At 40.6% G+C, this 15715-nt stretch overlaps 1 protein-coding gene across 1 annotated transcript; it reads left to right on the top strand.

Annotated features, from left to right (window-relative positions):
• Nucleotides 1-1509: 1509 nt before the first annotated feature.
• Nucleotides 1510-4005, top strand: LOC119264341 (trichohyalin-like). The gene is made up of 6 exons (XM_037542804.1): nucleotides 1510-1663; nucleotides 2254-2367; nucleotides 2595-2923; nucleotides 3014-3244; nucleotides 3335-3565; nucleotides 3661-4005. Exons 1-6 carry the CDS (start codon nucleotides 1510-1512, stop codon nucleotides 4003-4005), a joined length of 1404 nt encoding a protein of 467 aa, XP_037398701.1.
• Nucleotides 4006-15715: the final 11710 nt, after the last annotated feature.

The raw sequence follows: 15715 nt of genomic DNA, 5'->3' as shown, positions 1-15715 counted from the left end.
CAGGTGGAGGAAGATGATTCAGGAAGTGCCCAGCCTCTAGGTGAGTAAAGAAAATGACCAGACAGCATGAAGATAATAAACATTTAGTGAATATAAAGCAGGAATTCAGAATAATATGAGCTCTAATCTGATTCAAGATCATCTAGTGAGCTCCAGTGATGGTGACCATGAAGCCATCAGTGAGCTCCTGGAGGTCCAGGCGGACAAGGAGGTTTCAGATAGCGTCCAGCCTGTGGGTGAGTAAAGGAAATGACCAGACAGCATGAAGATAATGAACATTTAGTGAATTTAAAGCAGGAATTCAGAATAATATGAGCTCTAATCTGATTCAAGATCATCTAGTGAGCTCCAGTGATGATGACCATGAAGCCATCAGCGAGCTCCTGGAGGTCCAGGCAGACAAGGAGGTTTCAGATAGCGTCCAGCCTGTGGGTGAGTAAAGAAAATGACCAGACAGCATGAAGATAATAAATATTTAGTGAATATAAAGCAGGAATTCAGATTAATATGAGCTCTAATCTGATTCAAGATCATCTAGTGAGCTCCAGTGATGATGACCATGAAGCCATCAGCGAACTTCTGGAGGTCCAGGCGGACGAGGAGGTTTCAGATAGCGTCCAGCCTGTGGGTGAGTAAAGAAAATGACCAGACAGCATGAAGATAATAAACATTTAGTGAATATAAAGCAGGAGTTCAGATTAATATGAGCTCTAATCTGATTCAAGATCATCTAGTGAGCTCCAGTGATGGTGACCATGAAACCATCAGCGAGCTCCTGGAGGTCCAGGTGGACGAGGAGGTTTCAGACAGCGTCCAGCCTGTGGGTGAGTAAAGAAAATGACCAGACAGCATGAAGATAATAAACATTTAGTGAATATAAAGCAGGAGTTCATATGTAGTACAATGTTAAAATTAAAGGTACTTTGCAGGGACATTTTTCGTTAATCAAGGTACAAACAGTGTAAATGTGCCCTAAAAGGTACAGCAGTGGCTTTAAGGTCCACTTGTGAACCTTATGTAAGTTTCTCCCAGTGGAAAAGTGCATTTACACACCATTTCATAACCTAATGCTTTAAAACAGAGCAGTAGAGTAAAAGCCTGGAGGCGAGGCAGGGGGTGTGGAGTCAGTACAGCTTAGAACAGATCATTTCAGTGGATTATGGTTCAGTTATGTTCCCTGACTAAAGGGTCTGAGATGGACCTTGGAGGGTCCCACCCCAGACACAAGAGGGGCACTGACCCAGTCACAGTTTCATGCTTTTATTTCTGAGAGTGTATAAAGATTAATATGAGCTCTAATCTGTCTGACTTCATTCAAGATCATCTAGTGAGCTCCAGTAATGATGATAAAGATAAAGCCATCAGTGAGCTCCTCGAGGTCCAGCTGGAGGAAGAGGTTTCAGCAAGTGTCCAGCCTCTGGGTGAGTAAAGGAAATAAATAATAATAATGAAAACTGAATAAGCTGGAAAACTGACTGTATTTTCATAAAAGCAGAAAATGAGACGACGATGACGATGAAGGTGCCTGATGAAGCCGAGACAGAAGCCTCAAAGGAGCTCATGAGCACGCACCTGGAACACACTGAGGACTCAGAAGCCACCGATAAACACATGGACATAAACCTGGATGGCATTAAGGAAACACCTCTGGAGAAACATCTGGGTGAGTAAAGAATTTTAATGAATAATTCAAACTAGTTACTAAAATATCATGGTAAATTCTGAATAATTAATAGTAGATGCTGAATCGTTCAAACTAGTTATTAAAATATCTTAGTAGATACTGAATAATTCAAAATAATCACTGAATATTATAGTAGATATTAAATAATTGATAGCAGATACTGAATAATTTAAATGAATCATACATAATTCATGAAAAACAGTGAATAATTCATAGTGGATCATGAATAAGTCATTGGAGAAAGACAATAATTCAAATTACTGACTATGAATCCATAGTGCATGTTGAATAATTCATAATGCATACTGAATAAATCATAGCGGATACTGAATCATTTATATCAGGTACTGAATAATTCATGATGGATACTGAATAAATCATAGTGGATACTTAATACTTTATAGCAGGTACTGAATAATTCATGATGGACATTGAATAAATCATAGTGGATACTGAATCATTTATAGCAGGTACTGAATAATTCATGATGGATACTGAATAATAATGAAAATAAATAATAATGATGAAAACTGAATAAGCTGGAAAACTGACTATTTTCTTGAAAGCAGAAAATGAGATGACGATGATGATGGTGATTGATGCAGCGGAGGCAGAAGCCACCATGGAAACCATGGACATAAACAAGGATGAGAATGAGAAGAAACCTCTGGAGAAACATCTGGGTAAGTAAAGAAATGAACAGAGGGCTTGAAGATAATAGCACTAAAAACTATAATCCATCTGAATTAATTTAAGACAATCTAGTGAGAATAACTGAGGATGAAGCTGAAGTCAGTGAGCTCCTGGAGATCCAGCTGGAGGAAGCTGCTATCCAGCTACTATTTCTGAGCTCCAGGACAGACTATTGGAGAAAAGCTTGATTACTAATTAGTCTAATTGGGTTCTCTAGACAAAATGGATATAAAGAAGGACGACCCTCCTGAGGAAGATGCTAAGAGCACAAAGAGATACACCAGGAGAGGAACGAGAGGAAAAGGATGCAGGATCATCTACAAAAGAGACAACAATCCACAAGACGGTGCCAAGGACGATATCAGAGTATCTGCTCACAGAACAGGAGCAGAGGGGCTCAGGGGTAAATGCAGAGAGGTTGAAGAAGAGAGAAAGAACCCACCAGAGACCCCGAGACCCAAAGCTCATCCTCATCAACAGCAGAGGATGATGGAGAGACACGCGGAGAAGAGAGAACATCCCCAGTGGAAAAGAGAACAGGGACAGGTACAGCTTTTAGTCTTAGTCTTGGTCCCAAACCGATGCATCTTTTAGTCCTAATCCTGGTCTATAAACTAAAAATGCGTTTTTATACAGAGAACCCAACAAGGCTTATCTGAGAGACGTTCTTCTGGACAGAGGAACGTCAGAAAGAACTGGGGTGATGAACGCAGGCAGGTGTTCCACCCCAGACGAACACAGGAAGAGACAGAGAGAAGACCTGACCGAAATGACGGCAGAAAAGCTCATCCTCATCAACAGCAGAGGATGATGGAGAGACACGAGGAGAAGACAGAACATCCCCAGTGGAAAAGAGAACAGGGACAGGTACAGCTTTTTGTCTTAGTCATGGTCCCAAACCGATGCATCTTTTAGTCCTAATCCTGGTCTCTAAACTAAAAATGCGTTTTTATACAGAGAACCCAACAAGGCTTATCTGAGAGACGTTCTTCTGGACAGAGGGACGTCAGAAAGAACTGGGGTGATGAACGCAGGCAAGTGTTCCACACCAGACGAACACAGGAAGAGACGGAGAGAAGACCTGACCGAAATGACGGCAGAAAAGCTCATCCTCATCAACAGCAGAGGATGATGGAGAGACACGAGGAGAAGAGAGAACGTCCTCAGTGGAAAAAAGAACAGGGACAGGTACAGGTTTTAGTCCTAGTCAGGGTCCCAAACCGATTAATTTTTTTTTTTTATCCTAATCCTGGTCTCTAAACTAAAAATGTGTTTTTATACAGAGAACCCAAGGCTTATCTGATAGACATTCTTCTGGACAGAGGGATGTCAGAAAGAACTGGGGTGATGAACGCAGGCAGGTGTTCCACCCAAGACGTGTGCAGGAAGAGAGAAGACCTGACCAAAATGACAGGGGAGTATCTGCACCCAAAGGAGGAGCAGAGGAGCGCAGGGGTCAATGTAGAAATGTTCAAGAAGAGAGAAAGACCCCTGTAGAGAACCCAAGACCTAAAACACATCCTCATCAGCAGAGGAAGACTGAGGAACATGGAGAGCCAAGAGAACATCCTCAGCAGAAAAGAGGACAGGTACAGAGTACATCTGTTACTCCGAGTCATGGTCCCTAAACTGCAGATCATTTAGTCCTAGTCAGGGTCTCTAATGAGTGCAACTTTTAGTCTAAGTCAGGGTCTCTGAGCGGATCTTTTAGTCCTAGTCAGGGTCTCTAATGAGTGGAGCTTTTAGTCCTAGTCTGCGTCACTAATGATTGGATCTTTTAGTCCTAGTCAGGGTCTCTAATGAGTGGAGCTTTTAGTCCTAGTCAGGGTCTCAAATGAATGGAGATTTTAGTCCTAGTCTGCGTCACTAATGATTGGATCTTTTAGTCCTAATCAGGGTCTCTCATGAGTGGATGTTTTAGTCCTAGTCAGGGTCTCTAATGAGTGGAGCTTTTAGTCCTAGTTTGCGTCACTAATGATTGGATCTTTTAGTTCTAGTCAGGGTCTCTAATGAGTGGAGCTTTTAGTCCTAGTCAGGGTCTCTAATGAGTGCAACTTTTAGTCCTAGTCTGCGTCACTAATGATTGGATCTTTTAGTCCTAGTCAGGGTCTCTAATGAGTGGAGCTTTTAGTCCTAGTCAGAGTCTCTAATGAGTGCAACTTTTAGTCCTAGTCTGCGTCACTAATGATTGGATCTTTTAGTCCTAGTCAGGGTCTCTAATGAGTGGAGATTTTAGTCCTAGTCAGGGTCTCTAATGAGTGCAACTTTTAGTCCTAGTCTGCGTCACTAATGATTGGATCTTTTAGTCCTAGTCAGGGTCTCTAATGAGTGCAACTTTTAGTCCTAGTCTGCGTCACTAATGAGTGGAGCTTTTAGTCCTAGTCAGGGTCTCTAATGAGTGGAGCTTTTAGTCTTAGTCAGAGTCTCTAATGAGTGGAGCTTTTAGTCCTAGTCAGGGTCTCTAATGAGTGGAGCTATTAGTCGTAGTCAAGGTCTCTAATGAGTGGAGCTTTTAGTCCTAGTCAGGGTCTCTAATGAGTGGAGCTATTAGTCGTAGTCAGGGTCTCTAATGAGTGGAGCTTTTAGTCCTAGTCAGGGTCTCTAATGAGTGGAGCTTTTAGTCCTAGTCAGGGTCTCTAATGAGTGGATGTTTTAGTCCTGGTCATGGTCCATAAACAATTAAACCTGTTTTATGTAGAGAACCCAACACACATTCATTCCAAGAAGTTCTCAGAAGGACAACAGAAGAAACAAGAATGAGGAACGCAGGCAGGTGTTCCGTCCCAGTCAAGATCAGGAACAGACGGATAAAAGATCTACTGCAGTGACCGACTCCTCCACAGCATTGAGGACAGGAGAGACAGAGAGAAGAGCCAGAGAAGATCCTCGAGTGGAGTCCACTCCTCCACGGACAGAGAGGAATGCAGGAAGAGAGAGACGTGGAGGAGAACCAAGAGTGAGGAGACCACCGTGGTGGCAGCATGACAATCGATAGAGAGAACCTGAGAGAGACAGACAGACCCTGAGAGAGAGACAGACCCTGAGAGACAGACACACCACAGAAACACAGACACACCACAGAAACACAGACACACCACAGAAACGCAGACACACCACAGAAACACAGACACGCCACAGAAACGCAGACACACCACAGAAACGCAGACACGCCACAGAAACGCAGACACGCCACAGAAACGCAGACACACCACAGAAACGCAGACACACTACAGAAACGCAGACACACCACAGAAACGCAGACACACCACAGACACACACGTAAAAACTCACTCACACGTACACACTCATTCACACACACACATACACTCACACACACACACACGCGCACACACACACTTACTCACAAACACACACACACGTACACACTCACACACACACACACACACTCCCACACACAAACGCACGAGCATCAAAAAAAAATAAAAAATCAATAAAATTGAAAAATAGCTTTCAGCCTCTTTCCTCTTTGTTTTTACTGTAATCCATTTCTCAGATATTTTACTGAATGACCTGCTGAGAGAATTCAGGGTTTATTAGAGCGGTCATTTATTTAAGAGCCACATCAGAGAAAAGCTTTTCCCTCACTTCTGAAAAATAAATCAGTTTAATGTCGTATATAAACATCACTGCAGTTTCAGAGCTCCAGCAGTCCAAACAGTCCAAACATGGAAAATAAGCCAGAAACCAGGTTGATTGGGATCCATTGCTGGTCATGAAAAGTACTACATTCATGTCTCCACATGTTCAGCCTACAGCAGGTTAACTGGAAGGGGATGAAGAGATCTTATTATTAGTTTGGAAATAAAGTAAAGTTTCAAAACAAACACACTGCCTCGTGAAGAATGAGCTAAAAGCAGGGGCGGCTCTGGTGGGTTTACATGCACTTAATCTGATAACCACAGTAAATCAGATTGTGTCAGTAACAGGTTCAGAGTGTTTACACTTAATAATCTGATAACTACAGAAAATCAGATTGTGTCAGTAACTGGTTCAGAGTGTTTACACTTAATAATCTGATGACTACAGAAAATCAGATTGTGTCAGTAACTGGTTCAGAGTGTTTACACTTAATAATCTGATAATCACAGAAAATCAGATTGTGTCAGTAACTGGTTCAGAGTGTTTACACTTAATAATCTGAGAACTACAGAAAATCAGATTGTGTCAGTAACTGGTTCAGAGTGTTTACACTTAATAATCTGATAACTACAGAAAATCAGATTGTGTCAGTAACTGGTTCAGAGTGTTTACACTTAATAATCTGATAACCACAGAAAATCAGATTGTGTCAGTAACTGGTTCAGCGTGTTTACACTTAATAATCTGATAACTACAGAAAATCAGATTGTGTCAGTAACTGGTTCAGAGTGTTTACACTTAATAATCTGATAACTACAGAAAATCAGATTGTGTCAGTAACTGGTTCAGCGTGTTTACACTTAATAATCTGATAACTACAGAAAATCAGATTGTGTCAGTAACTGGTTCAGAGTGTTTACACTTAATAATCTGAGAACCACAGAAAATCAGATTGTGTCAGTAACTGGTTCAGAGTGTTTACACTTAATAATCTGATAACTACAGAAAATCAGATTGTGTCAGTAACTGGTTCAGCGTGTTTACACTTAATAATCTGACAACTACAGAAAATCAGATTGTGTCAGTAACTGGTTCAGCGTGTTTACACTTAATAATCTGATAACTACAGAAAATCAGATTGTGTCAGTAACTGGTTCAGAGTGTTTACACTTAATAATCTGATAACTACAGAAAATCAGATTGTGTCAGTAACTGGTTCAGAGTGTTTACACTTAATAATCTGATAACTACAGAAAATCAGATTGTGTCAGTAACTGGTTCAGAGTGTTTACACTTAATAATCTGAGAACTACAGAGAATCAGATTGTGTCAGTAACTGGTTCAGAGTGTTTACACTTAATAATCTGATAACTACAGAAAATCAGATTGTGTCAGTAACTGGTTCAGAGTGTTTACACTTAATAATCTGATGACTACAGAAAATCAGATTGTGTCAGTAACTGGTTCAGAGTGTTTACACTTAATAATCTGATAATCACAGAAAATCAGATTGTGTCAGTAACTGGTTCAGAGTGTTTACACTTAATAATCTGAGAACTACAGAAAATCAGATTGTGTCAGTAACTGGTTCAGAGTGTTTACACTTAATAATCTGATAACTACAGAAAATCAGATTGTGTCAGTAACTGGTTCAGAGTGTTTACACTTAATAATCTGATAACCACAGAAAATCAGATTGTGTCAGTAACTGGTTCAGCGTGTTTACACTTAATAATCTGATAACTACAGAAAATCAGATTGTGTCAGTAACTGGTTCAGAGTGTTTACACTTAATAATCTGATAACTACAGAAAATCAGATTGTGTCAGTAACTGGTTCAGCGTGTTTACACTTAATAATCTGATAACTACAGAAAATCAGATTGTGTCAGTAACTGGTTCAGAGTGTTTACACTTAATAATCTGAGAACCACAGAAAATCAGATTGTGTCAGTAACTGGTTCAGAGTGTTTACACTTAATAATCTGATAACTACAGAAAATCAGATTGTGTCAGTAACTGGTTCAGCGTGTTTACACTTAATAATCTGACAACTACAGAAAATCAGATTGTGTCAGTAACTGGTTCAGCGTGTTTACACTTAATAATCTGATAACTACAGAAAATCAGATTGTGTCAGTAACTGGTTCAGAGTGTTTACACTTAATAATCTGATAACTACAGAAAATCAGATTGTGTCAGTAACTGGTTCAGAGTGTTTACACTTAATAATCTGATAACTACAGAAAATCAGATTGTGTCAGTAACTGGTTCAGAGTGTTTACACTTAATAATCTGAGAACTACAGAGAATCAGATTGTGTCAGTAACTGGTTCAGAGTGTTTACACTTAATAATCTGATAACTACAGAAAATCAGATTGTGTCAGTAACTGGTTCAGAGTGTTTACACTTAATAATCTGATGACTACAGAAAATCAGATTGTGTCAGTAACTGGTTCAGAGTGTTTACACTTAATAATCTGATAATCACAGAAAATCAGATTGTGTCAGTAACTGGTTCAGAGTGTTTACACTTAATAATCTGAGAACTACAGAAAATCAGATTGTGTCAGTAACTGGTTCAGAGTGTTTACACTTAATAATCTGATAACTACAGAAAATCAGATTGTGTCAGTAACTGGTTCAGAGTGTTTACACTTAATAATCTGATAACCACAGAAAATCAGATTGTGTCAGTAACTGGTTCAGCGTGTTTACACTTAATAATCTGATAACTACAGAAAATCAGATTGTGTCAGTAACTGGTTCAGAGTGTTTACACTTAATAATCTGATAACTACAGAAAATCAGATTGTGTCAGTAACTGGTTCAGCGTGTTTACACTTAATAATCTGATAACTACAGAAAATCAGATTGTGTCAGTAACTGGTTCAGAGTGTTTACACTTAATAATCTGAGAACCACAGAAAATCAGATTGTGTCAGTAACTGGTTCAGAGTGTTTACACTTAATAATCTGATAACTACAGAAAATCAGATTGTGTCAGTAACTGGTTCAGCGTGTTTACACTTAATAATCTGACAACTACAGAAAATCAGATTGTGTCAGTAACTGGTTCAGCGTGTTTACACTTAATAATCTGATAACTACAGAAAATCAGATTGTGTCAGTAACTGGTTCAGAGTGTTTACACTTAATAATCTGATAACTACAGAAAATCAGATTGTGTCAGTAACTGGTTCAGAGTGTTTACACTTAATAATCTGATAACTACAGAAAATCAGATTGTGTCAGTAACTGGTTCAGAGTGTTTACACTTAATAATCTGAGAACTACAGAGAATCAGATTGTGTCAGTAACTGGTTCAGAGTGTTTACACTTAATAATCTGATAACCACAGAAAATCAGATTGTGTCAGTAACTGGTTCAGCGTGTTTACACTTACTAAACTGATAACTGCAGTAACCATCTCTAGGGTTTACAGAGAACGGCCCAAAAAAGAGGAAATGTCCAGTGAGCGGTCAGTTGTGTGGACGACAATGCCTTGTTGATGTGAGAGGTCAGAGGAGAATGAGCAGACTGGTTCCAGATGATGGAAAGGCAACAGGAATTCAAATATAATAATAATAATAATAATAGGCATGTAGAGGTGGTCAAGACAACTTGCTGAAGTGCAGGCCAAGCATCAGAACGGGGATTTAAGTGACTTTGAACGTGGCGTGGTTGTTGGTGCCAGACGGGCTGATCTGAGTATTTCAGAAACTGCTGATCTACTGGGATTTTCACGCACAACCATCTCTAGGGTTTACAGAGAACGGTCCGAAAAAGAGGAAATATCCAGTGAGCGGTCAGTTGTGTGGATGAACATGCCTTGTTGATGTGAGATGTCAGACGAGAATGGGCAGACTGGTTACAGATGATAGAAAGGCAACAGGAATTCAAATTACCCACCAAACTCTCTGAGGAACATTTCCAACACCTTGTCGAAAGTCTGCCACGAAGAATTAAGGCTGTTCTGAAGGCAAAAGGGGGTCCAACCTTTTACTGTACCTAATAAAGTGGCTGGTGAGTGTATATCAGTGCATTTCCTGAAGAAAATGCTGAGTGATTGCTGAGGTAAGTCCTAGGTGATTGCTAAAGTGTTGCTGTGTCATTGATGAGGTCTTGCTATGTGGTTCTTACGGTGCTGCTAGGTGGCTGCAAACTACCAGCAGAAGTATAGGACAACAGGGCAGCAGAAGTATAGGACAATGTCGAAGGTGGATTATATGTAACAATTTTCCAAAAAAATTTTGTTCCCAGTTGTTAAGTGTGTTTTCCCGATTGTTTGTGCCCTAAATGAATAGAAAAAAAGTTATTATTCCCTGTAAACTTTGCTTTTGTGGTCAGCACAATGATATTTTGAAATTCATCTATTTTTAAGGACATTCGCCATATTTCAAGATACTTAAGAAGCTTCTGGAATTGTGAGAACTATCAAGAAGTTTCTAGAACTGTCCAGAATTATCTAGAACTTTCTGGGACTGTACAGAATTGTAGGTAGCTGTATAACTACAGTTATATAGGGCCACTATAGCCCTTCTTGAGAGACGGAGAGACATGATCTAATTGATTGGGATTGCATAGTAAGTGGGCAACAGCCATCACAGACAAAGGGGAATTGACCTAGACAGACAGGTGTGAATTCATTCTCTATTCAGATTCTGATAACGACAGTATTCACACTTCACCCCACACCCATTACAGGAGGAGCTTAGGAAGGACCACTACTTTCAAATGTATATATTGTGTGTTACTCTTCTACCGGGTGATCAGTCTTGCTCTGCTGAATCCTCAGTACACTCTTGTACTTTGATACTGCATGGAATAAAGATTGACCATTTCTATCGAGTTTGGAGAGACATCCTTTTTCCTTACAGTACACAGCAGCTTAGTCAATTTAGATGGCATCAAGAGGTTGCATACATCTAGCAGACGCATTTTGCTATGTATGTGGCCATTTTATAAAGACAAGAGCGAAAAAGTACTCTGTGGAAGCATCTGCTAAGATGTGTGAGGCCTACAAAGCATACTTTGGCATGCCTGTTGGTGACCAAGACAAACCACGGGCTCCTCATTTCACATGTGAGCACTGCAAGAAAACTCTTGAAGGTAAGTGGATAAATGATACTCTCTTAAATAGCAGATTTAAATTTTTATTTTGCAAAATTTTTAAATCAGTTAAAGTTTAAAAGAGCTTTAATTAACACCTTTTCACATGTTGCAGTTAAATATATCAAATATATACAGATATATTTTATTGTTTGATATATAACAGATTTCAGATTTCAAACTGTGTTAATATCATACATACCACTAGTCATTAGTGTGAAATAGGCCTAAATCAAATTCTCAATCCAAATTTTATTTTGTTAGCTTATAGGTTGGTACAGGGGAGAGAAGAGAGCCATGCACTTTGCTGTCCCAAGAATTTGGCGTGAACCGACTGATCACTCAACAAATTGCTACTTCTGCATGGTGGACCTTTCCAAACGTCGCACTGGCAAAAATGCAACGTCTGTAGCATATCCTGACATTCCTTCATCTATTGCCCCAGTACCACACTGCCCTGAACTTCCTGTACCAACACCTCCAGACAGAGCAACACCACCTTCAGAAGAAAGCAGCAGGTCAGACACCCAGGAAGATGTTGAAGATCACGAGTTCTCTTCATGTGCAGATGAGGAGCGGAAGCCATACTACCCTAACCAAAAAGACCTCAACGATCTGATCAGAGACCTTGGTCTCACCAAGTCCAACGCTGAGCTTCTGACATCAAGGCTCAAGCAATGGAACTTATTAGATGAAAGCGTCCAAGTCACAGGTCAGAGGAAGCGTCACCAAGTTTTTTCCACCTTCTTCAGTCATCAAGACGGACTGTGCTTCTGCAACAATGTGGCCGGTCTATTCGAGGCTATAGGTATCACCTGTAACCCGAATGAGTGGCGTCTCTTCATAGACAGCTCATGCAAGACCCTCAAAACCGTGCTGCTTCACAATGGGAACAAGTACCCATCTCTTCCTGTAGCTCACTCGGTGCACCTGAAAAAGGAATACACCAGTGTCAAGATGTTGCTAGGTGCCTTGAAGTATGATGAGTACGGCTGGGAAGTTATTGGAGATTTCAAAATGGTGTCATTCCTGATGGGCCTCCAAGGTGGTTTTACTAAGTATCCTTGCTTTATTTGCCTTTGGGACAGCCGGGATACTAAAGCACACTACCACAGGCGGGACTGGCCTCAGCGGACAGAGTTCACTGTGGGGAAGAACAATGTAAAGTGGGAGCCACTGGTGGACCCACGCAAGGTGCTGATGCCACCACTACACATCAACTTGGGGCTCATAAAACAATTTGTCAGGGCTCTAGATAAGGAGTCAAGAGCTTTCAATTACCTCCAAGATCTTTTCCCTAAGCTGTCTGAAGCAAAGATCAAAGCCGGTGTCTTCGTCGGACCACAAATCAAGAAGATCATAGAGTGCAGTGAATTTCCCAAGAAGCTGAATAGGAAGGAGAGAGCGGCTTGGAACAGTTTTGTCGCAGTGGTTCGCGGCTTCCTAGGCAATCATAAAGATGAAAACTATGTACAACTGGCCCAGACTCTGATAAAGAACTATGCTGCAATGGGCTGCAGGATGTCACTCAAAATCCATATCCTTGATGCTGATCTTGATAAGTTCAAAGAGAACATGGGAGCTTATTCAGAGGAGCAAGGCGAGCGCTTCCACCAGGACAGTATGAACTTTGAATGCCGTTACCAAGGACAATATAACAAGAACATGATGGGCGACTATATTTGGGGATTGATTCGTGAATCTGATTTGCAGTATAGTCGTAAATCTCGGAAAACCACACACTTCTGAACAGTTTTTGGTAATCTGTGTAGATTTGCAATGCCTATAGTGTTCTTAGTCTGACTGTATAAATGAGAAGATGCAAAATCGTCTGTTTCTATAATAAAAATTCATAATTTTCGTTACCAGGGTCACAAAAGCGAAGTTTATGATGAATGTAAACAATTTTTTATTTGTTTTAGACATAAGCAATTGGAATATAACATTAAAAAGCTGGGAACAAAACTTGTGTTACATACACGGGTGACAATGGCAAAGACGTCAGTTCAACTGTGCAGAAGAAGCCAATGGTGATCCACTTCTGTACTCTACCAAGAAAATCACATTTACCAGAACAACAAACTGTTTGGTATTAACTTGCACTCAACTTATTACTGAGGAAAAGCTGAGGATTCCTGTGAGGACACCTTGCTTGCAGGACACAGCTTGGAGTTTTGCTTTAGCTGATGAGCGAGAAAAAGAGAAATCAAAGCGGATCTTGGAATGTTTGAAGCGGGAATAATGGCACGCTGGAAAAGACACACTTTTAGAGCAGCCTTTCTGTTTAGAGCAGGTCTTTCTGTTCTATGTTTCATATTAACTATGTTTTCATTAAAGTCTTTTAATTTTGACTCAGAGTCCAGCATTTCAGACTGTTTCACCAGGAAACACCGTTATTATCAGCTGCAGAGCCAGTGGGACCTTTTATGACCTTCTTGCCTGGTATCTGCAGAAACTTGGAGAAGCTCCTAAACTTCTGATCTATGGTGCTACTAACCGTCAGTCTGCTGTTCCAGATCGTTTCAGTGGGAGTGGATCTGGTACATCATTTATTCTAAAGATCAGTGGAGTTCAGCCTGAAGATGCAGGAGATTATTACTGTCAGCAGGGTGGCTACACTCCGTTCACACAGTGTTAGAACTCAATACAAAAACCTCCCTCAGCTGTAGAGGAACTGCTCTGACTCAGAAACTCTCACTGATCAGAGAACAGCTGCTAAAGCTGCACTCACCTGAGCTCATCAACTCCCAAACATTACAGTAGTGAGCATTGTTCTCTCTTTGGGGGGTTCTCCTCACTGTGGATCAGGATCTTCAGCACTCAGATGGAACATCTCACTAGTAGCAGCAGATCAACTCATAAAGAAAAGGAACAGTACTTACTGTACTTACTGAATTCAATGAGCATCATTTTAGTTCTGTTTGTTTTATTTACTGTTAGTAGTCCTGAGGTCAGAACTCAGGACTTCTGTCTGTGCACTTTCTCAGAAGACAGGGTCATAGAACCAACCAGTAACCAGTGTCAGCTGATAACTGAGATTAAAATAGTCTGCCAGGACTAATTTAAAGCTCCTCATTTCAGCAGGATAGTCTATTATTACATGATTTATACTGTAGTGCCGTTTGAACACGGTCACTACTTCATAAGTTCGACTACTTTAAAGGTGGAACAGCAGCTCACATGAAAGTGTTAAACACTTCAGGAACAAGAAATCTCTAAATTACGATCATCAGAAGTAAAAAATCAGTTTAGAAAAATAATTTTAAAAATTGGAAAAGTTGGTGTTTTTATGTTTTTCTGTTAAAGAATTTTTCATGTGTGTTCTGTAGATGATTGACAAAAGCTCAAGAAGTCAGGAGCTTCAGCAGGTTGTGTACTGACTCTCCATCTCAGAACAATGGAGATAATAATAGACGTGTGTCATGGTTGGCTCCTCCCACTACCACATGTGCTCCTTTGTTTTGATCTTCCATGTGCATTTGTTTTGGTATCTGTAGTCCTGTCCCTTGTTTTGTAACTCCGCCCCTGATTGTTTTCACCTGTCCCTCGTCTTCCTGGTGTGTATTTAAGCCCTGTGTTTGCTGGTCTTTGTATTGGTCTATGTTTGCTTTGTTTGAATCTTTGTGCTGTTGGTTTGATTCTGGTGTCTGTCATGTCTGCCCCCCAATCTATCCATGTTGGCTCTAGAACTCTGGAGTGTCTCGACCCTGATTTTGGATTTGCCCTTAATCGATCTTGCTTATCTCAGCACGTGCGTCCGCCTCCTCGCTCCACGTCACAGTGTGAGGCGTCAGTAATGCAATTCTTCAATAAATTAGACTCATAGTATTTAATCAAATACTCATCAGTTTTTATTAGGAGATAATCTTTAAAGGTTGAGTACTAAGCAGTTACACATAAATCTGATAAACTCATAATGGAATTTAACAGATTTTCATTTTTATACATAAATTGTGACTGTATTGACATAATTGCATAAATTAATGTATTCTCTGTTGTTGTAGTTCAAATACTGTTAAAAGCCTTTACAAAATAGTAAGATAATGATTAATTTATATTTTTTTAATTCAAAATATTTGGGGAATCACACTCCTCAGCCTCCCTGATAAGTTCTATGCAGGGGTAATGGAGAAGAGAGTCTGGCTTATAGTCGAACCTCAGATTCAGGAGAAGCAGTGCGGGTTCCGCCCTGGTCGTGGAACACTGGACCAATTCTTCACCCTCTCCAGGATTCTGAAGGGTTCATGGGAGTTTGCCCTACCAGTCCACATGTGCTTTGTGGTTTTGGAGAAGGCATTCGACTGTGTTCCCTGGGGTATTCTGTGGGAGGTGCTTCGGGAGTACAGGGTACATGGCTCTTTGCTACGAGCCATTCAGGCCCTGTACAAACAAAGCAGGAGTTTGGTTCGCATGGCCGGCAGTAAGTCAGACTCGTTCCCAGTGAGAGTTGGACTCTGCCAGGGCTGCCCTTTGTCACCCATTCTATTCATAATTTTTATGGATAGAATTTCTAGGCGCAGTCAGGGGATGGAGGGTGTCTGGTTTTGTGACCTCAAGGTCACATTGCTGCTGGTTGCAGATGATGTGGTCCTACTGGGGACATCAGGCCGTGAACTTCAGCTTTCA

This window comes from Pygocentrus nattereri, chromosome 11 (assembly GCF_015220715.1).
Source record: "Pygocentrus nattereri isolate fPygNat1 chromosome 11, fPygNat1.pri, whole genome shotgun sequence".
Lineage (NCBI taxonomy): Eukaryota > Metazoa > Chordata > Actinopteri > Characiformes > Serrasalmidae > Pygocentrus > Pygocentrus nattereri.
This window is presented reverse-complemented; position numbering and strand designations above follow the sequence as displayed.